The sequence below is a fragment of the Varanus komodoensis genome, unplaced genomic scaffold (assembly GCF_004798865.1).
Source record: "Varanus komodoensis strain SLA01 unplaced genomic scaffold, ASM479886v1 scaffold2, whole genome shotgun sequence".
Taxonomy (NCBI): Eukaryota; Metazoa; Chordata; class Lepidosauria; order Squamata; family Varanidae; genus Varanus; species Varanus komodoensis.
Genome location: NW_025335568.1, coordinates 61,125,510 through 61,153,486, shown reverse-complemented (window position 1 = coordinate 61,153,486; position 27,977 = coordinate 61,125,510). Strand labels below are relative to the sequence as shown.

General features: G+C 43.6%; 2 protein-coding genes across 2 annotated transcripts in view; one reads left to right on the top strand and one right to left on the bottom strand.

Moving 5' to 3' along the window:
* SOS1 (SOS Ras/Rac guanine nucleotide exchange factor 1) overlaps positions 1–27,977 on the bottom strand; it is an 89,440-nt gene that overhangs the window by 456 nt on the left and 61,007 nt on the right. The gene's annotated exons all lie outside the window — the stretch shown is intronic.
* Positions 59–27,724, top strand: ARHGEF33 (Rho guanine nucleotide exchange factor 33). The gene is made up of 15 exons (XM_044429402.1): positions 59–206; positions 667–716; positions 6,061–6,225; positions 7,475–7,596; positions 7,858–8,000; positions 10,785–10,829; positions 12,040–12,258; positions 13,781–13,910; positions 15,310–15,442; positions 16,582–16,665; positions 17,388–17,471; positions 18,508–18,656; positions 20,878–21,042; positions 22,082–22,853; positions 26,676–27,724. The coding sequence occupies exons 1-15, from the start codon at positions 59–61 to the stop codon at positions 26,811–26,813; spliced, it is 2,547 nt and encodes an 848-aa protein (XP_044285337.1). The 3' UTR covers positions 26,814–27,724.

The following is a 27,977-nucleotide window of genomic DNA, read 5'->3' as shown; positions in this document are numbered from 1 at the left end:
TTCATTTTGGCCAGTAAGAAGTCCCAGGCCATTTCTGGCTGAGACTGATTTTTTCAGCATGAAATTTCACACAATTGATATTATATTTTATGAAAATGATCCTCTTTGGTCAAGCTTTCATTCTTATCTAGAAGAAGTAAAGCAGGCCCTGTTTCAGGCACTGAAATTCAGTGTGATAAATGAATGCAAGAATGTATGCCTAAATGGTACAGTGATATAGAGAAATGTGGGCGCAGAATTTAGTGCTGTGTTTGAATCATCATATGTCTTGGACCAGCAGTGCTATTGCCACTGTGTCTTGAATTAGCATGCTACAAAATGAGCCTTGGAGTCAGGTATTCCATCACCTCACACAGTTCATCCTGTAGCTACTCGTAATCAGCATAGTTCTAATGCCAACGATCAGTACAGCAGCAACTGCTAGCTTCTCTGGTCACTTCTTCAGAACAGGCCATAGATATATTTCATTGCAGAAAATGACTGTTGCTTGTCATTGCGGCAGATTTTGCATATATATGTGTATGCAGCAAGTTCAGAACAGAACTGTGTGTTCCAGAAAAGGGACAGATTTGCATCTAAAGTGGACTGCAAATCATTATGCCCCCATTTTATATATAGTAAGCCTAATAAGTCCCGTTAATTGACTGAAATTCTTTATTCCCACAGGAGAAACTGAAAGTGTGCCAGTGATTAATCCTGCAACACAGATTGCTCAGGTAACAGTGAGCAAGATGCTCCAAATAATCCCAAACACTTCAAGAATTAGTGAGGTTTTTGATAACTTTCCATAAAAATAAACCCCATCAGAAAAATGCAACAGACAAATAGATCCTCAGTATAAGATGTTAAAAATTATTAATAATGAACAGCAACCAGAGAGAGGGAGGAGGGGAGGAAAGGAAAGGAACTGGATCTTATACCTGATATTTTAAAAGTACCTCGGCATCACTTTCAGAGTATATTGTCAAAATCATATTCCTTAGTTTTGGTTAAATAATCTGGATATTACCTTCTGTTTTCATAAGAGCTAATGTAGACTACAGTCTTCGCTCAACACATTACAGCATAGATACCATTGGCACTTAATCCACTAAGAGTGGGGCTTCCATTGAAAACAGTCCAGATTCTTCAAATGATCCAGAATACAGCAGCGTGGTTGCTAATAAGGACCAGTTCTCATGAAAAAAGGACGTATCACACCTCTCCTTTGTCTCTTGCACTGGCCGCCTGTTTCAGTCCAGGCTGAGTTTAAGGTCCTGTCCATGGTATATAAAGCCCTAAATGGCTTGGGACTACATGATCTTAGAGAGAACCTTACTCCATATATTTCTGCCCATTGTCTAAGGTCATCAACAGAGGCCCTCCTATGACTTCCTCCCCCTGAGGGTGTTAGTGGGGAGGCTGCAAGGAGGAGAGCTTTTTCTGTGGTGGCACCCCAAGTATGGAATGCATTGCCATCGGAGATTCATCAGGCCCCTACTCAGCTGAGTTTTAGGAGCCTGACTAAAACATTTTTTTACTGGCGCACCTGTGGCAGCACTTAGATTATTTTTGCATCAATTTGCACTGGTTTTAATTTACTAACTTAAGCTTTATTCTTGTTCATTATCCATATTTTATTTTGCCTTTGGCATTTTAATTATATTATTTCATTTATATTACTTATTGGTATTTTTATTGTCATGGCTACAATACACAGTGTGATGCTAATGGGTGGCCATTAAACAAATTAAGAAAGAAAGAAAGAAAGAAAGAAAGAAAGAAAGAAAGAAAGAAAGACAGACAGACAGACAGACCCTTATCCAGCAATATCTTAGAGATGGAAATACAAATACACATAACTCTCATCACACTGGAGATGCCTGCCATTGTACAGTACCAGGATTTCTGGATTTGGGTGTACGAGTGTAAATCAGAGACAGTTGGGAATATGTAAACCTCCATGAAATTGAAATCCTGTCTATTTCAGTGAGATTTAGGGCCCCTTCACATTAACAGATTTCTGGAGTGAAGTGAGAAGGTGATCAAGTGTGTAGTTTGCCACTCAAGGTTGCTACATTATGCCGGCTGTTGTTGTGATTATTGAATAGCCCTTTGTGAAGACCATGTTTGACTGGTCTTTATCCAAAGGAGCTTGCAGTCTTAAAATAGACACAGCGGAACAACAGAAGAAAAGGAGGAAAATAGAGAAAGGGCTAAAGCAGAGAATGAATATGTGACTACTTGAATTACACATACATTGGCTTAGCTACAATAGGCTTGGGTCTCAGGGCTTGTTGGACTGGCTTCCTGGACAAGGTGAGATTTGAGAAGGGGTTTGAAAGAAATAAGGGAAGGATATGCATGCATTTCCGCTCCACCCACCCCCTGACGGTGCTTTTCACTGAAGAGGGACAGGAAAGGAATGCTTACCCTTATCCCACTTTTGCTGTTGAAAATCACTCCCCTCAGCTGCTTCCGTCCAGCCCACGGCACAGATGGATAACAACAGCTCACACCTGGAATGCTACTGGGAGGCAGAGGGATGGGGCAGCAGATGAATTGGGTAGTTTTTAGCAGAAAATATACAGTGAGAACAGGAATAATATATATCCTGTCACGTATCCTCACAAAATTGCAGCTTCCCAACGATGATTTTCATTTCATCTATTGCTGCTTTCCCTACTAAATGCCTACAAAAGGCAGGATGTTTGCTGGAGTCGATATGCTAGAAGGACCAAGTGAAGGCATTTTGCTTCCTGCTTAGGGTTTAGCTGAGAAGCGTCTTGCCCCAGTTGCCGTATGACAGCCGTATCTTGATTTTCCCACAATGAACATAAAGCATTTGGCTGGTTCATTTCCTTGAGGTGTTTAACTGCACGTCTGGTTTACTGTGATAGTATTTATGAGATTTATATCTTGCACGGAATTCAGAGCAGCTGACATGATCCTCATCTTCTCCACATTACCTTCATAAAAACCCTGGGAAGCCAAGCGTCTGTGGCTGGCCCAGAGTCACCTGGCAAGCTTCATGGCCAGTTGAGATCTCCCAAGTCCCAGTTCACACTGCCTCCCATATATGCATAGTACGGACAATCCATCTGCTTGACTTGTGGAGAATCAGATGATCGTGGAGTGTATTCGGGTTCAATGGTTCTCTGACATTATGATAAATGGTAGAGGAAAAGAGGAAAATTATCTAGGAAAGTTATAATGCCTCTGCACAATTCAGAGAACTTTAGACGCAAGTAATCCCAGTATAACCATTTATTTATACAGGGTGGGCCAAAAGTAGGAATACAGTACAGATCTGCTCATGTTTAGTTGCTTAGGTGCTCAAAATCTCCTCCAGGATTGCAACATACCTGGAGCCTGTCCCCGATACTGTGACACAAACTCCGGTTAGCAACTAGGTCAGTACATGCTTGCAAGACGAACTCCTTCAGTTCATGCACTGTGTGAGACCCTCCCCACTCCCCGAACCCAATCAGTACCGTATACCTACCTTTGGCCCACCCTGTACAACATGGATGTGTGTGTTTTGACCCATGCCCCTTCTTTGTCCATTCACTTTTGTAATGGTTGACCACACTGGTTCCCACCAACTGGAAACATAAACCCAGATGGATGGATTTACTGCCATAGGCAAAGGTCATCTATTGTTCAGATGGATTTACTGCCGTAGGCAGTGTTCACCTATTAATCTTTAGAAAAGACAAAAACTCATACGATCTCCAGCAGACTGCAACCAGCACGGCTGACTGGGGCATACGTGGTGGAGCTGTATTATATTTTAGTCATTGTCTAAATATGCCTGAAGGTGTTAGAATGAGGTGCATGAGGTGCTGGAACAGCCCTGTAATTCAAATATGGATTTTAGCAAGGCTAATGATAAGCCCATTCCTTGTGTTCATGTAAATTAATTAGAGATGCTCAGACATGAAGAACATGAGAGCAGCCCTGCTCAGTCAGACCAAAATCTGCGCGTTCCAGCATCCTGTCCACACAGCGGACAACCAGCTGCCTGCTGGAAACCTACAAGCAGAACATGGCTGCAATAGCACCTTCTCATCCCAAGAATCCCTGCGCCTGGAGCACTGAGGTGCTCTGCCTCTGACCTGGAGACAGAATACGGCCATCAGAGCTAGAAGCCGTCCATAGCCTTCTCCTTGATTTTTTCCAATCCCTGTTTAAAGCCAGCCGAATTGGTGCCTGCCCCCATATTGCCTTCCATCTTGCTATGGACCCATTGTCCACAGCTGTACACAATACAGACCAGGCTTTTGCAACTTTTGACTCATCAGGATGAACATAGTCCACCAGTCATGAATGGTAACCTACTAGGGAGGACCCAAGAAGCCTGTTTTGCTGCCTGTTGGGGACTTTCACAATTGAAGTTGTCAAATACCTGACAATATACAAAGAATGGTCTCCTTTGTTGGCCTGGTAGTCTTGATAGAGATCTAAGGAGATATTTATTGGGAGTAGCACCTCATAAAATGAAAGCTTTATCCTGCATCTGCTTAACCTAATAATTAGACAAAGAAAAATGCTTTAATTTTTCAGTGATGTTTTTCTCCTGTTGCTCATAGTCATGGAAAAAAGCTCGATATGTGTAGTTGGTTTTTAAAGCCATTCATCCAGGAGGAATATGGCAGACACTGCCAACTCATTGCTCTCCAGTTGGTTTGGACTACACTTCCCATCTACCCTAGCCAGCAAAGTCAAACTCAGGATTTATGAGAATTACAGGCCAAAACTTCTGGATGAAAGCCAGTTGGAGAAGTCTGAAAGATGGTATGAGTTTTCAAGAAGCGGGGCTTCTTCAGTGGGAACATTCCAAGAACGCTTCCAGATTGGAGCAGAACCTTGCTTCAGCATCCTGTTTTCCATGCTGGCCAACCAGAGGCCCATGAAAAGCCCATGAGAAGGACATAAGGCAATCAAGTTCTCTTGCTGTTGCTCCTTAGCAATTGATATTCAGGGTTCTTAGACCTGACACAGCATACAGCCATCATGGGTACGCGTAACAACCATGTTATCGTGCTTTATTTGCTTCCTTCTCCTACTGGCCATGGAACAAATTATAGTCTGAGACCATCTAGGTAATAGTAAAACAGCTTCTGTCCAATAAATTGATACAATAAAAGCAAGAGGAAGACATTTTATATATTAATTATTGTTTCCAAAGCAACAAAATTGCTAGTCTGTGTGCAAATTAAAGACTCAAAGTGATTCTGCATGCAAGTTTGCATCTAAGGATAGAGACAAAGGACATTACAAACATTACAAATTTCAGAAAAACCAAGATATATCTTAAGGAGGCAAAAGTAAGGAAGTTGAATGCCAGTGGAAGAGCACCTTCCAAAGGGAAAGAGATGCAGGCAACAGACATAGAAGATGGCTGACTCTGGGAAAAAGGAAAGGGGCTACAAAGCAGTGGAAGAGCCTATAATTTGCATGCAGAAGGTTGCCGGTTGAGTCCCTGGTATCGCCAGTCGAAAGGCTCAGGTAGCAGCACAGCCAACCCTCTCATGGCATGGGGTGACTCCCCCAGCTCAGGCAGCAGAATGGGGGAGTGGCAAAGTCCCCTCCACCCCTGCCAGCACGGCCCCAGCCACAGCCTCGCCGGAGCAAGGTGCCCTACAGCAGGTACTTGGGAAAGCTCAGCTGACCACTCATGGTGGCACTCGTGGGACAGGTACTCTCCAAAGGCAGGACTTCCCAGGACTCCCCCGCAGCTGAGTGAGCCTGGCTGTGGCTGGCTCTTCAGAGAGTCGCACATGCCAGTTTTTCTGGCCGATGAGGCTCTTCACTGAGCCTTCCACTGGCTTCCTTGGACTTGTTCTGAGCAGCTGCTTGGGGCAAGCCAGAGGAGAGGTGGCGGCAATGGGCTGGAGCGAGGTAGTGGCACATCTGTGCTCTTTTGCCTCAGTGGTGACCCTGGAGACTCAGTACGAAAACACCAGCCTGAATGATCAAGTGTGAGGCAGCCCCTTTTTTGTACTTGTGTGAGTGCATGGGAGAACCCACACCCTTTTCTGTGGCATGTCTCATTAATGTGGGCTCTGTCTGATTCAGTTGCAGGCTTTGGCTTCTGAGCTTAAAACTGGTTTTACTGAAGCAATGCAGGAACTTTCAAGAATCCAGCATGGAGAGTATGCTCTGGAAGAGAAGGTCCAAAGCTGCCGTTGTGCAATGGAGGAGAAAGTGGCAGAGATGAAGAATTCTCTAAATTGCTTCAAGGTAGGTGAAGCTCACTTGCATCCTGTTCCCTTTTTTGACAGAGGGGATCAGGCCTGTTTGAGGCTGGAAGCAGAAGAAGGGATCCTGCACAGGCTGTGGAGGCATGGAAAAATAAACAGAAAAGGTGAGCGACGGTAAATAAGTCATTACCAAGCAGGTTCCTCTGTGCATGTTGAAGGCACAAAGCATCTTTCCAGCCTGATTTTGTTTTCTCTGCTGCTCCAGAGCAGAAATAGGGAAATCAGTCTATTTCCAGCCTGTGCTATCCATAAGCCTGTTCCAGCCTGTTTTTGCATTCGTTTAACCCTCCCCATGGAAATTAATATTATATATATATTTCTTTCAAATTGTGGGCTTTATTTTTTAATACAGTTTTTGAACTGAGAACTCTGGATGTCAAGCATCAGTTTCTTGCGCTGTAAGCTGCTGTGCAGCTTTGAACAGCTCATGTGTACTGAAAAGACTGGGTATTAAATTTTAAAAGTACATCAAGCAATGAATGTATTTCTTCTACTTAAAAATCAAAATGAGCAATCCCACCTGATCCATAAAGAGAGGACCAAGATGAAGGGAAGCTTGCCTCGTAAAGTGGGGATAAACGGTAACTGCTTAATATTTTACAACTCTCTCCAGTCTGAGTATAAGGACGCAATGTAAAATATATTTGGGACCCAAGTGGGCGCAAGCATTTTTGCTGCAGAGCAGCTCTGTTCCCTCCTGTTTGCTGCTCACATGGCATACCTATATTTGCAGTTCTGAGAGTGCCTCTTCATTGTTCCTTCCCTGTTCCACCTCCAGGGCTCAAGTGAACTATCTGCTTTGTTTCTGGCGTCTGACACTTTCATGTTTATCAAGTGAATCATTTATTCAGCATTTTTTTAAAAAAAACAAACACAGTTCAAAAATTGTTCTAGCATATGGGGAGGTAGCTTCATGATGAACACAAGAAACAGCTGGACATACCTGGGTTCTGCTGCCAGCCGGAAGAGCAGGCTGCCTCTGAGCTGGGTCTAGGGAAGAAGTCTGTCTGGGTGCCCCAAATGCAAGTGTGGTTTTGCAGCAGGCTTACCACTAAAATTAGGTACATCTTTATGTACCCCACATCTCTCTGCTTTGGTGCAACCCAGCTGCTATATCTGCATTGTTGTTTCTCTATGTGGAAGAGCTTGCACATGTGAAAAGTTTCAGGAAAAGGTCATCCATACATCCTTTCCCCAAACCACGTGTTGGCCTGTGTCTCTTAAATTAGGAGGAGCTTAGTGATGCCAAGTCCATGATTGAGGAAATCAGTGCAAAGCAAGAAGAGATGCAGCAGAAAATCGAGCAATTGCAACAAGAGAAGAGGAAAGAATCCCGCAAACTTAAAGCAAAGTAAGTTACTGAAGTTGGTGTGTTCTTCAACGCCATGGCAGCTTCTGTACATGACCTGGATTTCCTTGTCCCTTCCTCCTCTCCTCATGACTGCCTAATAAATATGTGACTTCAGTAGATCAGATAAGATCATCACAAGTAGCTGAAACAAGAAAGCAAATGTTACTTTACTATTTAACTTTTCTACCTTAAGTCAAGTGTGCGCCTCAATTAGTGTTCTGGCAGTCTTGCTTTTTATTTTTTCCCATTTTTCCCCCTCAGAAGAATACAGAAGGAGGAGCATGGGTCACAGACAGTGCCCACACCACTGCAAGGAAGCCCCTTTAGATCACTGAACCTTCCTGAGCCAGTGTTAATTAACGAAGATTTTGTTAATCTTTTGCACAATGCAACGTATGAGAAAGGTATTTATTTTATTTGATTGTGAACCATGTCATATATACTCAGGCCAGCTTCCCACATTGTAACACTCCTTCTTCCTCATCCCCCCCCCCCCAGCCGTGCCCTCCCTACTTGCTTCCGTCGGTCCAGCTCTACCATTAGGCAAGGCAAGACGACCCTCCCGAAGTTGCGTAGTATTAAAAGAAAGGAACTTGTGTGTTCTTTTAGGGCACAATCTCTTACATATTTTAACAGAAGTATTTTGGTCCTTTCCAGCCATGCTAACTGAGGAATGTGGCGTGATTTCTTTCTAGACTGGCATAGTATTTTACTCATAGGATGCAATTCACCATTATGGGGAGGACTAGAGGTTTCCAGGTGTGTAAAAAGAGATTGATGGTCTTGTTTTGCTTAACAAAGGAAGGGAGTTGAAAGAACTTTCAAAGGCTACTCAAAACTTCTGGCCAGTTGGTAGTTGATACAACTTTGCTTTGCTTCAATTAAGAACTGGAACAAGTTTGGGCACTAATGATTTTGGAATGCTCAACACTAATAGGTGGAGATAGTGGGCACTCCCTTATCCTTTATTTTTAAGAGTTTATAAGGGCCATATTATAATTTCAGGTGGTTTGTAAAACATAACACAACAATATATATTAAAACACACATTGCGAAAACACTGAAACTAGTTCAGTAGAGGCTTTCACCTAGACCAGAGGTCGGCAACCTTTAACACTCAAAGAGCCATTTTGACGCATTTCCCACACAAAAGAGAACACCAGGAGCTGCATAACCCTTTTGACATCTAAAATGAAGATAACACTGCATATATCGTTTTTTACCTTAATGCTGTGTGTATCTTCATTATGATTTAGCTGCAGCTCTTGTTCAGTCACTAAAAACTGTTATTTTTAATCTTAGATTATAAGCTAGTAGGACTCCTTTCATATATTGTGAATAGGAGAACAGCTTCCTGCAGAGTCAAAGTCAGTGCTAAAGGGCTGCATGCATTAAACAGCAAACCCCATAAGTTTGTCAGCAGTAAAAGCAAATGACTCTGCCCACGTTAAACGTTTGGTTTTCTTCAGAAACTTTCTTCATGTTTCGTGTAACATGAGAGCCTGCAGGAAGCTTGTTTAGCAGAGGAATGTAGCGATTTACTTAACTAGCTGATTTACTTAACTAGCTAGCGCTGCGTTCCTGAGTGGAGCTTCGAGCAGATCGGCGTCTGTGCCGGCGCATGTTTTGAGCGACGGAGCCGCAGCAGAGGGGTTCAAGAACCACGTGCGGCTCCGGAGCTGTGGGTTGCCAACCCCTGACCTAGACATTTTAAAGTGCGCTTTGTCCTAGACTGCCGGATCCTTTTTTAAAGCTAGCTGATCAAAATGTAATATTTTGAGCAATGAGGGGCTCACAAGGCAGCAATGGAGTAAGGCTCCCAAAAAACAGACTGGGGAAGGTCAGGACATGGTTGGGCAGCAGGAATTTGCTTTATTCCTCACACTTGAGAGGTGCGGAGGTCTAGATATAGATAGATACGAGAAAGAGTCTTGTGGTGAGCTCAGCTATTCACCTCTCAGAGTCCAAAGATCAAGGTCCTGTTCCCCAGCACTTGAGACATAGCCATGAGGAAGTTATATTGAAGACACTGAATGACCGACCATGGGATTTCCGGCTTCTGTGCCAGCCTTCTCCGACCTTGTGCCCAGTGTTGCTCAATTTCCACCACCCCAAATACTTTTTCAGAGAGACAGTTATGGAAATGCAAATGTTCGCACATCCAGTCCAAATTAAACATTTGAGAGCTTCATTGGCCCAGTTTCTTCTCTTCTTTAGAGCTGAATCTCCTCCTTTCCCAGAACTAGATCATAGTCTCAGACTCACAGAATCATAATGTTGGAAGGGGCCAAAGGCCATCAAGTCCAACCCCGTGCTCACTGCAGGAATCCAAGTTAAGCCATTGCTCTTGGATGGCTATCCAGTTAGTCAGTTAAGGACTGACTCAATAAATAGGCTGATCTTTAAACTGTTCTAACACTCTGTGCTGTAATTAGGAACAATAGAAACATAGAAACAGAGTGAGTCAGAAGGGTCTTCCTGGGCCATCTAGTCTGACCCCCGGCTCCACTCATGACATGCCTACCATGTGCATGTCTAGCCTATCCTTGAACACCCTCACTGATGGGGCTTCAACCACCTCCTATGGAAGCCCATTCCATACCCTAGGGGTCCTTTAACCTCAGTAACATTTTTCCATGAACATTTTCCTATAAAACACAGGTATTGGAGCTGTGATTTAAGAAAGAAAGGAAAAAAAGAAAGCCACAATCAAGTCTTTTTTTTAAAAGGTCAGCATGAAAAACATCAGTTTGTAGTAGTTTGCCTATAGTGTAATACTGGCTCCAAACTTTGGAGAGTTCTCGGGCAAAAGCCACATCCTCCCTCAGTCTGTCTTCTCACCACCATCATCACCAGCTCCTAATGCTCCTCATCTTTTCTTATTTTTCCTGCCACTCACATAGTTGACAGGCAGAAAGCCAGGGGATAAAGAGGTGGCAGCATCTTCAGCTCCTCCTCCTCACCATCAACATGGTCTGGACCAGAGTGAGAGGCAAGTGAACAGGAAGGTTGCAGTGGGGAAGGGAAGGAGCAACTCCAGGGTGGGTGTCTTCTCAGTGGGCCCCTGCTGGAGTGTAGTCAAACCATAACATTCTAGAAGGACTTTCCTCAAGACCAGTTCTCTGCAAGAAGCATGCTGTACTGATCTCTCTTTTTGTACGGCTAAAATCTTTCTTGTTCTTGCTCAGTCGCTGATTGCAGACCCAGGGGACTGGGAGACACCAACGTGAAAGGTAAGTGAATTTGGAGTTAGAAGGCACTTCCAGACATTCAGTGTTGGCAGAGATTCCCATTTATTTAGATACGGGTCTAGACAGAGACATTCTCTAAGACAACCAGAAATCTGTGTATGTCTCCTGATCCGTGATGACTTCCCACCACCCAGATGAAAGTCACCCAAGCAATATGGAGAATAGTAGGCATAATGCTCAGGAACTGACCTTGGGAAAGGTCAGGACTATGGACAAGGACCAGAGTGCTGGTTTAGAGTCCGGTAGGTTAAGGACCAGAGCTAACAGGGAAGCGAGTTGTTTCAGCCACTGGAGCAACTATCCAAGAGTGGCGATCCTAACGTTGTCCCCTCAGTGCTGCTTTTAAAATATTAAAAGGACAATGCAGCCTTTGGCTTCTCCTGGGCAGCAGGGTTAAAAGTTGAAGGGTGACTTTGGGGGACTGTCCTCAGGTCCTGATTGTTCAAGGTGTTTGAGGTCCAGTCATCGGTCTGGCAGCAGAAGTACATTATAAGGGTTCAAGGGATAAAGTACAGATGCCGTCAAAACCACCCAGAGAGCCTGCAGAGCGCACTGGCCATCTCCTCCCTAGAGATACTGTTCCAGGAGGACGCTGCATGCAGAGATTATTGGGTTGAGCCCATGAGGTGTTTGGCCCATGGAATTCCTCATCCGGCCACCAGCAGCTTCTCCAGGCTGACCAGCTCCCTCTGTTGCTGATCAGAGATAAGGGCTTTTCCTTGCCACACAAGGAGAAGGGAGGACAGTCAAATCTAAGCTGAGGAAATCTCTTTCTCTGTTCAAGGATGGAAGACTTTATCAGCAGCATTAGTAAAACTTGTTTGTAACCTACTTTGTTTTATTATCTAAATTGTTTTGAGAAATTTCTTGAAAAGCAATATATAGATATTCCAAATAAATAAGTTAAATGGAACATTTCATGAAGGTGGCCATCAGTTTCTCGGGATGCACCCATATCTGCTTTTAGCAGCCCCAGACATGCCCCCCACCACAACAAATATGGATTACTAAAAAAAAAAAAGGGAAAAGGGAAGACAGATCTCTGGCATGCATCTCTTTTATCTGGATTGGGTACGCTGGTTTCAGTCCCTTTACCACATCAGTCGACGTGGCTTTAGTTGCCTTGTACAGTGGGCTTTAGACCAATGAGGCCCATGACCACTAACTAACAATACCTTGATTTAATTTCTAGGGCTAGCCAGTACGAATCCGGACACAGAAGAGAGGGCTTCCTCATCAGCTGATGCTCAGTCAAAGGGACAGTCAGCAGCCACAGTATGGAAACAGACCAAGGACAGTAAAGAGTGGGGTGGTGAGCATATTTCAAAGGATCATATGGACAGGCAGAAGGAAGCGGTGCCAATTGGCTATAGCTCAATGGAGAATATGCTGCGAGATTCTTCTGTTGCAGGTGAGATTAATAACAAGCGACTAAAAGGCATGAGAAATGTGAATGAATGAACCACTGTGTGACCTGCAGAGCAGGACCTGAGAGTGTGAAGACAAACGATAATTACTGATGTTGGGATTCATTTAAAAGCCAGCCTCACTGCTTGAGGTGTTGTGAGGTGTTAACAAACTGCTGCACCTCAGTGCAACGAGCAGCGAGAACTTAAGCCTGTGGTCACATTCTTTCTGAATTAATTTGTCCATTGTTGTGTCTTATCCTCTTAATATCTTAGAGTACTTTTGCAACAAGGATTCTCTCTTTCTAGGAGAAAATAACATTTGATATCTAACAATTTTTGTTGATACATACCAGCTAGGAAAAACTTATAAACTTGAATTTCTATCTTAGAAAAGTAATAATGAGAGGAGATCTGCCAATATCTCTAAATAATTTACATTATCTAGTTTTCTTTCTCTGGAACATCCCATCACTCAATCTCTGACCAATAAATATGTTCTGAAACTGGTCCAAAATGTGTCTAGTTGGGTTTCCCCACTGCTGCATATCTTGATGCCCCCCACAAAATCTGTTCCAGTCATGGATTCAAGCCCCTTGATCATTCTGCCACCCCAGCATCTCAAGCAGATCTTGTGTTCTGGACTTCATCTAAACCTGCATAAGACAGTGCTCTAAGTTGTATTAATACATTTATTTTTGCCTCTTTTTTTAACCACTTCTATTTTTTTAATTGTTCCATGATGCTCTATTTAATTATGCATTTTTCTTTTTTCCTGAGATTTTACTAATTCTGTAATATGCTAGTTCTGAACTGTATGCATTTTTGTCCAATTATGTTTATTATTTATATTCTGTTCAATAGCATCTAACTTACTCTATTTATAATGTGTTGAAGAAACTTCTATTTTGTTGGGTTACTTTCAAAGGTTACTTACACAGATTGGCAATCATGCATAGCACATATTCATTTCATTTTCATTTTAATCTAGATTTTCCTAATTAAAATCCACTTAAGCATCCACTTCCTATCCTTTTCCTGGCATGTTCCTTCTTTCGCTTTTTTTCTCCAGAATTTTGGCACACGTAGCTCTCTCTAGCCAATGAATGTCACAGATATATCATTTTTGCAGTTGAACTCTTCTAGAGGTTTTGATACACCTCCAGCATGGGTTGACATGATGCTCCATCTTCTTGTAGGCAATCTTGTGCCTTCCAAGATGACAGGCAGCCAGTTGTGCAGAGAGACACACTGCTTCCTCCTATAAAGTTCCTCTTTTAGATGTAGGTTTTATATTTGCATTTCAGATTGTTTTAGGTAACACCATATTGAAACCTCCCATATTACAAATAGATCCGGATCTTCTTACTTCAGAAGAGATACACTAATAAAGGAATCTGTAACTCTCTGCCCTGCTTGAATTTTCCCTGTGTAACAACAGCTTGTCCAAACACAGCTGCATAATCTTAACCATTATTAACCCATCTAATTATCAAATCCATCAATGCTTGTTTTGATTTGCCATAGCAAAAAGGCAGAATGTTGCTCTGGATTTGCTGGAGTCTGAAAGGAAGTATGTTGTTAACCTCTCCTTGGTCCTCAAAGTGAGAACCACAGTGCAAGGCTCAGAAGTGAAGAGAAATACCAAGGAAAGAAGGTATTACATTTTATTGTTGCTTTAATGATGTTTCATATTCTGCTTTTATTAAGGTGTGTTTTAAAACAGATTTTACTGTTATTTAGTTAGTTAGTATCATCAGTTATATTCTGCTTCTCAAGATAAAATCTTACCAATCTGGTAAGATTTTAATTTTGCAATTAAAACAACATTTTAATTAAGAAAATTATGGGTTTTATATATATTTATTGGGTGTTTGTTTGTAAGCCATCTAAAGATGCGCAACGTAATTGGATGGGATAAAAATATCCAAATAAATAAATAAATAAAAGTGAAACTCCTATAATAGGAATGTGGGGGAGGGAGGAATGGTCTATCTGGAGCAAAGGGCCTGAGCTGATCTTCGACTCATACTCCTGCCTTTCTCTGTCAGCTTTCTTGAGCATTGTTCTTTGGCAGAAATTCTGTTCGTCCTACCGACTATATTTTTTCTATGCATGCATGAACCTCTGTTTCAGCCATCACTGGCCTTCCCTCTCTGCTCAGCCCCATTCTTGCCTTCATAAGCCTGCCTGCCTTTGCCACTTCCAGCCACACTGAGCAGGGCAGTGATTTGCTTTCTAATCCCAGTACCACCACAATAGCTGGGTGTACTCATCATACTTATGGGCCACCATACGTGGGACTCCACTTCCTGTGCAGGATGCCACCAACAACACTATGGAGCTGATGTATCTGCCTTCCTCATCCCTCCATTTCTATTACCAGTCAGTTCTTTGGAGTCCTCAGCCTTTTTGGTCCGGTGGGCATACTTGGAAGGTTAGGAGAACTTCATGGGTGCGCTCGCAAAATGGCTGCCAAGGGAGGCTTACCAAACACTTTTGCCCACTGTGACTGCTGTTAGAGTTGGGGAGGGCAGCATGGGTCCCTCCCTGTTGCATTTTCTGTTGTTGTAGCAGCAAAACAGCTGGTAGTTTGCTGCCATATTTTGAGAGCAAGCCACAGTGGTAGCACCAACAGCCAAATTGTTGACCCTCTTAATTAATTGATCAATTGATTACATGTATATCCCCCCCCAGGCACCGCACATGGTTCTCCTCTCTCTTTTATCCACACGAGAGCCCTGTGAGGTAAGTTTGGTTGTGAATTGATCTCCTAGAGAGCGTCATGGCTGAGTGGGGACTAGAACCCCGTCCTCCCAAGTCCCAGTCTAACACAAATTACTCTGCCACATTGGCTGTCAATGTGATGTACTTTTAGACCACTGTTATTATTTGCCACCTGCTGTTTCATTTTTACATCACAATTAACACCTTGAATTGTGGCTGGAAGACCTTCTTTCTGCTCTGTGTAGCCATTCCTTGTATTTTTAGATGTATTCACCTGCTATTCATTAAAGGTTTTGTGAAAAGCAATTCCTCTCATTTTCTGGTTGCAGTTTTTTCCCCAGCTCTTTGCGCTACTTGGTCCAACAGCACGTAGATTTACTTCATGCCCTGCAGGAAAGAGTACTGAGCTGGCCCCGACAGGGAATCCTGGGAGACATATTTCTCAAGCTGACCAATGATGAGGTATAAGTTGAATAAATATACGTGGAGCAGGAGAGGAGGATGCAATTTGAAATACTGGGTCCATTTTGGACCAGGGAGCTGAAGAAGGCATGAATTGTTTGAGTTGTTGCTGTTTTAATTGAGAAACAGAATTAGAAATGTCTTTAAATATACAGAGCTGACTATTTCTTGAGCGAAGTGGTATATATTTTGGATATCTGAAAGATTTGTTTTGCAAACATCAGTGAGAGTTTGCTTGGAAACAATCTAGCTTCTTGAATTATGCATGTAGTTTTGATTTTTTTCCCCAGAGAAACACAGCTGGGGTGCAGTCCTCTGGATTGTACCTTCCCCTCTAGGATGCCCCCGATGCAGGAACTTCTGAGATTGTTGTCCTTGGCTGAGGTGGAGTCAGCATAGAGAAGGCCTGATGGAGGCAGTCCTTGCCTTCCTTCTCTCACTCTGGGGTGATCTTTGTAAGATAGACTGGTGGACTTTTCAACCTGCCTAGCAAAGTTGCTTCAGAAGTAGAGGGAGGGAGGCTGGAGGAATCTTATATCCTGGCCTTACAGGTCTCCTTCCCTTTCTGCTCACCAGAACTTCCCTTTCCTCTTCCTCTTCCTCTGAGGTTACTTTCTCTACTCAGAGGAGTGCTTCTCTCCATCGTGGCAGTCAGGAGGAAGGATCTAGGGCCAAGTGCCCAATGTCCCCTTCTGCAGTCAGAGGACTGTCTCTGACCTTGGAGGAACTTTCTGAGCCATCTCTTGGTTCCTGGAAGGCCTCCCATGGGACCTTAGGATTGCTCTCTTAAAGGTATTTAACCATAGATGTTTTAACAAATAGAGCATTCTGATTCTGAGAACTACTGCTTTTAGGTGTTTTCCTAGAGGGGAATTCAAAGAGAAATTCTGTGGACCCTAAAAGTTTTTCTATCACCACTTTAGCTACTTTCTCTGACTGAGTTGTCTGAGCAGGACATATGTGTATCATTGAGAGCCCTCTTGTAGTTCTAAATGAAATAGAATTGGAGTTCACATTCTGCTTTGGCACATTTCTTTACCGAATTACTGCTCCTGGACCTGTACTTGTAACGTAGATTGAGAACACTCATCTGGTTGATGTTAAGTCGCATACATAAAGATTTTCAATTTGCTTTTCAGAACAATTTTTTGGACTATTATGTTGCTTACTTGAGGGATTTGCCAGAATGCATGTCACTAATCCATGTGGTGATTCTGAAAGAAGTAAGTTTGCTCTTATTAAAAGTTTTGGTTCCCAGACAATGACCCATAATATCCTCTGAGCAGAAATTAGTCCTGTTGGTCTGGACTGATCCCCATATGGTGTTTCTGCAAAGCTGGTGCATCCTAATTCAGCTCAGCTCAGTGCATGAGGCATCTCTAAATAGAGAAAAGGGTATGCAGGCATGGAACAAATATTAAAGGAAGTCACAGCAATAGAACATCAACATGCAAATATAGACGTTTTTGATTTATTTAATTAAATGTAGTGAAAGAGAGCTATACTTCATCTCTCAACAGGTTCTCAGAGCATTACAAATAATTAAAATCACAGTAAAAGAAATTAAGACCCCAGGTATGATGTGGCTGTAATGCCCCATCCCAGCTTTGCAGCTGTACTTTGGACTAGCTGCAGTTTCTGAATTGTCTTCAAAGACAACTGTATATTATAATGAGAAGTTTCTTCATACATTCCTTCCAAAGCAGAAATAATAGATGGGCACTGATATGCTAATTCCTGCATATATTAAACTGTACTGCTTCTGTGGGAAAGAAATGTATACAGTGCTTGCCTCCATCATATCTTGGTCACAAAGCAATTCAGGATGAAGTGTTCTTAAGCCCAATGAAATCAACCAGCTTCACTGTTGTATTTCTGCGTTTGACTGTACCCTCTACGGATAATTATCTCAGTCTACTTACTTTTATTCTTCTATCACCAACAGATCGAGGAAGAAATAAAATCTGACCTCTACATATTCTTCTTTCATATTGTCCAGCGTATTCCTGAATACCTTCTTCATTTGCAGGTCAGTTCTAACAATGATCATTCTCTTAACGTAGCCCTTTCTCTAAATCCAAGGTAGGCAACCTGGGGGGCCATCCAGATGCTGTTATTTATTTATTCATTACATTTATATCCTGCCATTTTTCCTTTCAAGGAACTCAAGGAGGCTTACATAATTCTCTGCCTCCTCTCAAGCTTATTCTCACAACAACAATCCTGTGAGGTAGTTCAGGCTGTGACTGTCCCGTAGTCACCCAGTTGGTTCCATGGCTGAGGGGACTAGAAACCAGATCTCTTGAGACCCAGCCTTGCACTCTTAACAACAACACCGCACTGGCTCTCTAGTTGAAATCCACACATGCTGTTAGATTTCAACTCCCATCAGCCCCAGTCAACATAGCCAATGGTCAGGACTGGTGACAGTTTTACTGCAGCAGTATCTGAAGAGCCACAGACTCGCTAGCCCAGCTCTAAATCCTGTATTCTAGGAAGCAATGGACAACGAAGCCTGAAATTATCCTGGAGGTGGTGCTCAAAGAAAGGGGGTGGGAGTGGAAGGTTAATTATGGGGGCTTTGATTAAACCTGCAATTCTCAGACCTGACGGTTCCCCTGCAAAAAATAGCCACATCATGCCACCAGCGTAGTATTTTAAATGCATAGCAAAGAGGATCACAGCAAAAGGTGAAGGCGCATCCCCCTCTCCTGCAATTCGTGCCTTGAACGTGGGACGTTTGCATGCAGGGGACGTGGTTCACTACTGTGCTCTGGCACTTCCCCAGAAACACAGCAAGTGCCAGCACTCTCTGTGCCAACCAGCTGCACTTTTCTGTGGTTCCAGATGGGAGCCTTTCCTAGTCCCACTGGAAAATGCTGGGGACTGAAGTGAGGGCCTTTGCATGTAAAACGTGAGTTTCACCCTAAAAAAAGACAAATCCTTGTACCATTTTACAGCTTTAAATGGCTTTCTGTGTAAGGCAATTAGCAAATGTCATATTTTATGGCTTTTTACCTAATGGATCAAGAACATAATTCAGTGCTGCCGTCCTTTTGCACCAGAACATTCTGAAATACACGGAGCAGGAGCATCCCGACTACTACCTTCTCCTTGTCTGTGTTCAGCGCCTGCGAGTTTTCATCTCCCACTACAGCCTTCTCTTCCAGTGCAATGAAGACCTTCTGATACAGAAACGGAAGAAGCTGAGGAAGTGAGTTTGAAGCCTGTTTGAGAGGGCTCCATCCTTAAAGCTGGTCTTGGAATAATTTTAGGGAGATGCACAGAATGGTGTTCTCTCTCTCTCTCTCTCTCTCTCTCTCTCTCTCTCTCTCTCTCTCTCTCTCTCTCTCTCTCTCTCTCTCTCTCTCTCTCTCAGCAAGCCCTTCCTCTAAATGACTCTGGGCATTGTACATACTGTAGATTTCTCCTCTCATTTTAGCTTCACAGCAACCGTTGCAGTAAGTTTAGCTGAAAAATAGGGTTTGGCCAAAGACAATCAAGTGAGTCCCATGGCTGAGGAGGATCTGAGCCTCTCCGTGCGGATCACTACACCATGCTGGCTCTTTGTGGAGTCTGCAGACAGGAAAGGCAGGATCCATGCATGTGACGCGCAGAGACCATGAAGAAGAAACAACAGTGCCGCATGGAGCTGCAGTCAGGCCCAGCATAAGTGCCTGGCATGGTGAAGGGAAAGGCCAGGGCCCACCGAAGCTGATGCCAGGATCGCTTTTTCGGAGAACTACCAGGCCATTTTGTTATTCCCAGCAACTCATGACCTGACTACCAGCCCTTGATCAGGGACAAGCCTAGAGGCCTTGAGGATAGGCTGAAGAAGCATCAGGCCACTCTGCTTTCTCGGGCACCTCCAGCCCATCTCAGCAGATGCCTGTTCCTCGCCATCCCCTCTTGCTAAACCTCACAGGGCCCAGCAGGATGCCAGTAGCAAAGCAGCACACTGCAGAGCCCCCTTTTCAAGGCTGCCCAAAACCTGACACAGTCTCCAGCGGAGTTCTGTGGGGACAGGCAAACTGGTAGACGTTACACTCTAGGTAGATGTTGTTTCTCTGCTGCTGCTTTTTGCTCCTGCTTTAGCAGCTGGACGTAGTGAAGGCCGAGAAAGCCAAAGCGAAGCGCGCAGAGGCTCTCACATGGCAACTGTGCACCTTGTGAGGAGGGCTGCATGTGCTATGCACCAAAAACAAAAAGTACACAACCCTGCACCAAAGTAATTACATCCTGCTGCAAGAAAACACTGAAGAATGAAATGCTGACAGGTATTTAGGTGGCTTCACAGCCATTCAGCCCATTCCAAGAGGCCTTAAGCATGAGCCAAATTGCATAGAACCCATGCCATGTTTCTTACATAGGCAAGTATTTTAGGGGCTGCTAAATTTTGCTTCAGTAAACTGAACCCAAGCCCTTTTGGAAGTCCACTGTGATGCTATTGAACCAGGTTTGCAGTTCTGGTACTTGTTTATAAAACCATAAATGGCTCAGGAAAAGGAACCATAGAACCATAGCAAGTCAGAAGGGGTCTCCTGGGCCATCTAGTCTGACCCCTGGTACAAGCTGGCTCCACTTATCCAACACGTGGGTGCCCAATTTTCCTTGAACATCCATGAGAAGGCCTCCACCGCCACCCATAGAAACCCATGTCATATCCTAGGGGTCCTAACCATCAGGAAGTGCTTCCTGACATCCAACCTAAAGCCCAGTTCCTTTAGCTTTGCCCTGTTGGATCACGTCTTTCCCTCTGAAAAGTCCCAGTTCCCTCAATCTCATTTCATGGGCATCCCCTCCCCCATCCAGCTATCATCCCTGTGACCCTGTGCTGAACTGCCTCAAACATTGCTACATCCCTCTTGTAACGTGGAGCCCAGAATCTGACACAGTACTCCAGTCGTGGGAGCACTGGTATCTCACAGAGGGGCACCAGCACCTCTCTCAATCTGGAAGCCACACCTCTGGCTGCATGACCCCTGCTTGCGTGTTTGGTTATTGTACAAATTAGGAGGTTCCCATTCTGGTGGTGCCTAAAAGTACTGGCGTTCCAGTCATTTCAGTGCCTACTCTTTGGAAGTCTCTCTTGGTACAAATTAGGCAACGGTCCTCCTGGGTTCTGGTGTCTTCTGAACACCAACTTCTGCCAACAAGCATTTCAAGAAAGGTCATTTTGTCTTTAATATGCAGGAATCATATTCAGTTCTTTATTATCATCTTAGATTGTATTGTTTGGTACATTGGCTTAGAAATTTCTGTTAATGTAAATGATTCATACATATCATTAATACTTACATACATATTGTATTAATGACCTTCTCTGCCACTTTAATGAATACAGGAACAACACTCTGCCATTTAAAGAAAGGTGCTCCAGTTGCAATTGCCTGATAGTTTAACTTGTGGGTTGTGTTCTGCCTCCATTTTACTAGATCTTCCTTCATAAAGTTATATAAAGGTCTCGCTTCCCAATGCACCAGTACCGGCCAAGATGCATCTCCAACAATGAGTGTGACTTCCATCCGTGACAGCGGGATACACTCTGAAGAGGCCATGCAGCTGTTCCCGTCAGTCTCTGCTTCTGGAACGACCGCTATGTGAGTACGTTAGTGTCATAAGCAGTGCTTTTTTTGTAAAAAAAAAAAAAAGGTGCTGGAACTCACATCTTGGGGTCACACTTTTACACTAAAAAAGATTTTCAATTCACCAACTTTTTTTGAAATAAAGAACTTATTTACCTTTTGCACGTAGCCAGTCACTCTACACACACATAAACATAATAGTGGCCGTCAGCAGTAAGCGCTCAGTGCGCGACCACATGACTGATCCCAAGCCGAGTAGCGTCCCAAGCCGAGCAGCACCCTCACAATCAGCGCCAACACACAAGCGGCCCGCAGGCACTATGTTAATGATTTTTGCTGCTGACCTGCTATGCCCAACAGGGCGATTCACAATCACTCGGAAAAATCTGTCAAAAAAAGGTGCCGGAATGAAGTTCTGGTGCGTTCTGTGACAAAAAAAGCCCTGGTCATAAGAGAAAAGCCCCACAATGCAAGGCTTCGCTTCTTTTCCTTTTTGAGAGAGGAGCAGAGCAGTCTATTCACAAGATGTCAAGAATATAATCCATTTTTAATCCATTTTTAACCACATGCTTGTCCACTTATTTCATTAGCCCAGACTGAAGTAGCAGCAAATGACTTGTGAGCACACAAACAGCTATTCATAATGAGGAAAAGCAGTCTGTGTGCTGCACAATGCTAACTCCCTTGGGATCTGCAAGTGACGCAGGTTTTGGTGGTAGGAAAGAAGTAAGATGCTTGGGGTGAAACACGGAAGAGTGCACTTGTATGCCTGCTTAGACAGAGAAAAGGTCTGCCATTCTCAGTATGTCCCAGATAGCACAGCATAGGATAGTGCCTGAAGAGAAGAATTAAGGAGTCTGGGTAGCATCTGAGCAGAGTTTGTAAGCTAAACTTTATTTTGGGAAGGTGATGACCACTTGAGTAGCAAGGAGTTCCCTCATAATCCGCAAGCTATTGGCCCAAATTGCATAGTGGGAGTCAGTCACCCCAACCTTTCCTCTGTAGCTTGCTCAGCCTACTATTTGATCTGGTCATCTGCCATTCTCCTGTTCAGGCACTTGATGTCACACATGAAGAAAAGCCAACAACAAGCGGTGGAGAATGCGCAGGGAGCATCACCGTGTGAGTGGGAAACTGATGGGAGAAGGCCAGACAGGCCGGACAACATCCTGACTCCCTCACAATTCAATGAGCAGGACCTGAAGGCCCTGGCAGCTTCCCTCCAGGCTCTGCCCGACATGGAGTACCACACGCCATTGTCTAATATGAAAGGAAAGCCTGAGCGGACCCGGAGGGCCTCCACAACAGAACTTCTCCATGAGAGTTCAAGTTTTGCTCCTGACTACGAAGACTTTGAATACCGCGGGGACACGTACACCACGCCTGGCCCCTACGAGGAGGAGCCCCTTCAAAACCTGGCCGCCTTTGAGACCTGCTCTCCAGCTTCTTCTGAATCCAGCATCGACATTTGTTTCTTGAGGCCGGTGAACTTCACGACGGAGCCAGAGAGGACAGAGCACACGTTACAGCCACTCCCAAAGAGCAGTGCTCCAATCAACAGCAGTGGCAGCAGCACCTACAAACGCGAGGTTTTCCGCAGCAAAGGCAAACAGTTGAGCCGGTCCTTGAAGGAGTTTCCCCGCAGCAGCGGGACCGACGGAGTCTGCACAAGGCTGTACAGCACACGGAGCAGCAGTGGCAGTCGGCTGCCAAACAAGCCGGAGAGGGGCTTCCAGGTGCATGGGGTCCCTGTGGCCACCAGGAGCAACCAGCGGAACGTCTTTCCTCCGCAGAGAGGAGTGGGTGAAAAGCAAAGCTTTGTGGAAGTAAGGAGAGCGACAGGCAAGGGTCTGAGAAACACGTAAGCCGGGCACCAACTCTAGGGCTAAAAAGGGGAAGGGCTCAGGGTTCTGTCCTGAAGTGCTGCTGCTTTAGCTTGTCATTTTTTGCACCGATGCACTTTTTCAAGCTCCAGCAGAGAAAAACTCCCAGGGAACATCCGAGGACAGTTCTAGTAGCTTTGGCACTTTGCCTGGCAGGAGTGTGCCTTTGGATGGCTCTGTGGGCCAGTCCTGCTGCATCCTCTGATGCAGATTCCTTTTGGCGTATTTTAAAGTAATGTGTTCTGGGTTTCTTCCTGAAGGAACTTGTTCCCCCTTCTCCAACCCTTCCAGTAGGATTGTCTCTCTGCCTTTTTCTCAATTAGGGGCAGCTTAAAAGTTTTGCTGTAAACCATGTCTGTCTTCCTGTCATCTGAGAAGTCAAGTCAATATATAATAATATTCTTTTGGTCCTGAGGAGGAAATTCTTATTTGCATACACTATCTTATCCTTTATTTAATTGACTGATTGATATCCTACCTCTCTCCCTTTGCAAGGAACCCAACGAGGCTTACATCTCTATTTTTATCCTCAAAATAACTGTGTAATTTAGATTAGGCTGAGAGACCATGCATGGTTTATGTGAGCCGTCCCGAGGCTATAAGCGATGGGACAGCAAACAAAAATTCTAAATAAATAAATAAATGGCTGGAATTAATTAATTAATTATATCCTGACTTTTTCCTACAAAGGGCTTAAGGCAGCTTACATCATTCTCCCCCCTCCATCTTATCCCCACAACAACAACCCTGTGAGGTAGGCTGGGCTGAGAGTCTGTGACTGGCCGAAAGTCACCCAGTTGGCTCCATGGCTGAGCGGGGACTAAAACCCAGATTGTCTGAGTCCCAGTCCCAGGCTCTTAACCACTACACCACACTGGCTCTCTATCCAATAAACTTCATGACCAAGCAGGGACTAGAACCTGGATCTTCTGAGTCCCAGTCTAAAATTCTAACTATTATGCCACACTGGCTTTCTCTATATTGAGAATATGTTTACATGCAAGACATAGAAAAAGTCCCCCAAATGACTGATTTTCTAGTTTCTTGTTATGAGTAGATTGAAGAAAGGCCAACCATGTGCAATTTCCTCAGGATTTTGCCATGAAGGCTGCCATGCTGTACTGGAAAGCATGACTACATTCAAACAACATGATAACACACATACAAGGATTGAGTGTGAATTGTTCTTGCGCTGTTGCTAAAACATGGGCTAGCAGATTCTTAGAACACAGCTGAAATAACAGACAGTTTACAACCCAACAACACACTATGGACTCTGTTTATTTTCGAATTTATATACTGCTCAATAGTCCAACAGGAATCTTTAAGTGGTTAACAATATCAATATACAGCTCACAGTACAAGTACCAGAGGAAGAGGGAAGGAAATCTGTTGGAGCAGAATGAGCACTTAAAATCAGGATCATGTGTTATTTGTGGTTAGCAAGCCATGGCTTGGTACCACAGCTAGGTTCAGACAATACATTTTAAAAACCCCAATTCAGAGTTCCGGAAGAAACCACATTAATCCCTGGTTGTGTTGTCTGAGTCCGGTCTGTGTCTGCCCGAATACCTAGGGGAGAATTCCTGACCCTGGACCATTGCTAGTCACTAAATTTGGGACTCAGGCCATAGGATTCATAACTGGATAAAACTACATACACTCATTTTATCTATGCAAATATGGAGAACAGACCCGGACTTCCGGGAAATAAAATTGGTGCTTGGGCTTCATGGATCCAGGCCTAGCATCAACCCTATCCTTCCTACTGTGTGTCTAAGGGGGAAAGTATGTAGAGAATTAGGGACAAAATTAGGCTGGACACAAGCAATCCCTTTTAAGAATGTTTAAGGTAGCAGCATAAAAGCCATGTTTGCTGCCAATCTCTCCTCACATCACTGGTGCCTCTGGTAAAACATGCGTTGAAGGCTTTTGGAACACTACAAAACACAAAAATGCTGTTATCCCACTAACACTTTTAAATCAAACCGACCAACCTGCTGACAAGAAAAAGCAAAATTAAAATGTGAGCCAATTCTACTACCCTGGCACATGGAAAACACTCTATTGTTATTCAGCAGCAAAACTTTATAGTTGATTTGCTCCTTCCGAGCACATTAAACCTACCTTTTTAACCAGGAGGAAAAGAAAACAGAGAATAGAACACTTTCTTGTCTTTTCCCGGACCAAGTTCCCAATGCTAATTTAGCTGGCTGAGCAGGGAAAATATGGGTGAACCTCACTGGTAAGTTGTTGTATTGGAGAGTCAAGCAGAGGCTAATGGCAATACACAATAATTCCTCTGTCAGTTCAGTGGCAGTTCCTAATGGGCACTGGGGAGCTTGCACATCTCCGTTTCTCTAAAGGTATACTGTCACCAGCAATTTATTAGTTTTGGTGATTGGGGTACAGAGGTGGCATGGCTTCCTGTTCTTTAGTTCGCAGCCTATAGGTGCAGGTTAGTGCTATTGTCTAGTTGTACATGTTTCCTTTTAGGGATAACTAGGGTTAATTATTTGCTCTTGTTATTCCTTCTCTGAGTATGTTGTCTTGAGAACTAGCAACTTCAGGGCTCAGCTAATGGAGAGGCACTATGAGCTATACAGTAGTGTAGCTTGGTGCCATTCACTTTACTTTGAACCACAGTCCAGGTGGAGCCATCACACACCAGACCTTCCCATTTAGGGTGAGAGACAGTGTGGTGTAGTGGTTAAGAGCGTGGAACTGGGACTCAGAGGATCTGGGTTCTAGTCCCCGCTCAGCCATGGTGCCAACTGGGTGACTTTGGGCCAGTCATAGACTCTCAGCCCAACCTACCTCACAGGGTTGTTGTTGTGGGGATAAGATGGAGGAGGAGATGTAAGCTGCCTTGAGCCCTTTGTAGGAAAAAGGCAGGATATAAATCCATAAATAAATAAATAAAAAATAAAAATTTAGATAGCTTTGTCTTGATTCAGTCTCTTTATCATGTTAGCTACAACACCAGCTTAATCCAGACATTGACTCTGACTACCATAAAAAATGTTTTAAAAAAGAATTAGAGCTCCTGTCTCTGGAGGCATTTATTGTGCGGTCATGATCTCACTGATAGAAGCTTGTAGGTTTTTTTCTTAATGTTGTCATGCTCCAGCCTTCTTCCAAATTTTCCAGCCAATTTGATGGCTCGTTTAGAGCAAGAAAAGTCAGCTGTTTTCCTTGATGCTACCATTATTCCCTACAAAAGCCTAGTATAATTTCACAACTTTGTACTACAATACTGCCCTGTATTGTGCAATAGAACTTATAGGAGCATAAAGAAAGGCAGAGAACCCAGTCCCTGCTCCAGGGAGGTAGAAAACCTTGTGTGAAAGATATTCTGATCCTCTTGCAAAGAAAATGGAAGTAGCAGCTTTGGTTAAGGGCCAGGTTATAGGCCTTATGCAGAGAAACCCCACACAGTTTGAAATAGAATAACTGCAGTAACGTTAGTAGTGAAAATGATGTGGCCATGGGGAAACATGCGTTATTGAACATTTCCTATGGTCACATTTGCTCATTCATTTCAGTATCCTCCTGGTCAAGTAGGGTTTGCAGGTTTTTGAAGCATGATGAAAATGGAGCAAGTGTACTGACAGGCCATTCATCAAAGTCATGTATCCTTTGAACCACAAATGCTAATGTGCAAAGGTGTAGCTGCTGCTTTGCAGTTCCTTTGGTTCAGCACATGGCCAGCATGGAAGGGAGAACCTTGCAATCTACTTAGTTCTACTGTGTTTTCCATTTCAGGAGATGCATTTAGAAGACAACAGCAGATTCCCTTATAGGGATGACAATGAGCAAACATCTTTCAGCAACCACATTCCGAGACAAGGACAGAAAGGGGGCTTTCGCAGCTCTTTCCGCAAGCTCTTCAAAAAGAAGTGAGCCAAGCAGGGAAAGACCAACTGTTTCAGCATTTCTCCTGTGCTGAGCTCTTTGGTTCGAGCCCCATCTACCGCGGTGGTTTTGCTTCAAAGGCAGAGTGGTGGTACGAAATTTATTTTAAAAGATTCTGCCTTCTGATCCCCAAAAGAGAAATGGCCAGGTCCTGTATTTTCAGGGTTTAATCTTAGGGCCTGCATTGTATTTTGCCCAGTCACTCACTGCTATATAATAAAATCTTCACATAGTTATGAAGGTACAATAAGAGGTCATCAATATATATGATGTTTCAATGCTTCCAATCCACTACTTATCAGGGTGAAAACCCACCAAGAAATATGAAATTTCATAACTTTTTCCACATTTATTAAAATCAGCCAGGGCTTTAGAGGCTGGATTGTAATGCCTTCTGGACCACCAAGTGACTATTTCTACTAGACACAATGCAGTTCAGCAGAGATGGTCCAGCAGAAGGAAAGCTCCTGAACCTCAATACACCATTTATTAAGTCTCAGATCAACTTGTACATCCCACCCTAAATAACTTTAGTTATTAGGGCAAAATGTGGAATTTTTTTTTTTGCATGATCGTAGATGGATCCAATTATCATCTCTAAATGTACACTTCAGATCTAATTGTAGCCAAAGAGGTACATGTAAGAGTATGTGTAAGTTCATGCAATTTGGTTAAAACATTAACAGTATATAATTTTTACAACTTTTTTAGTCTGAGTAATGTAGTGTTAAAACTTAATGCAACAGACGTATGAAAAAGCTTCCAATGTTCTTTCTCCGAAAGTGTCAAGTAGTGTTGGAATCGGAATTTTAAACTGATGGTAAAATCAGTGCCATTTAAAAGCAACGCAGAGCATTCAGAATCAATACAGACTGCCATACATTTACTGATTGTTTAGCGCCTATGTACATGCCTCTAGAAGCATATTTTTCATTTCAAATAAACTTTGTTGTAAAATTCAGACTAAGGTCATTGCTTTGAACAAATGCACATGAATATCTAGTTTGTGTAGCTATGTCAATTGAAAAGCTGCAAAAAGTACCCAGTTAGTAAGTGGATTGGTATCATTCTTGAAAGCAAACTTACGTGGGTGAGAGCCAACAAGACTGTAGCAGTAACAGTGGTACCCTATGCACGGAGTGGTAACGAACT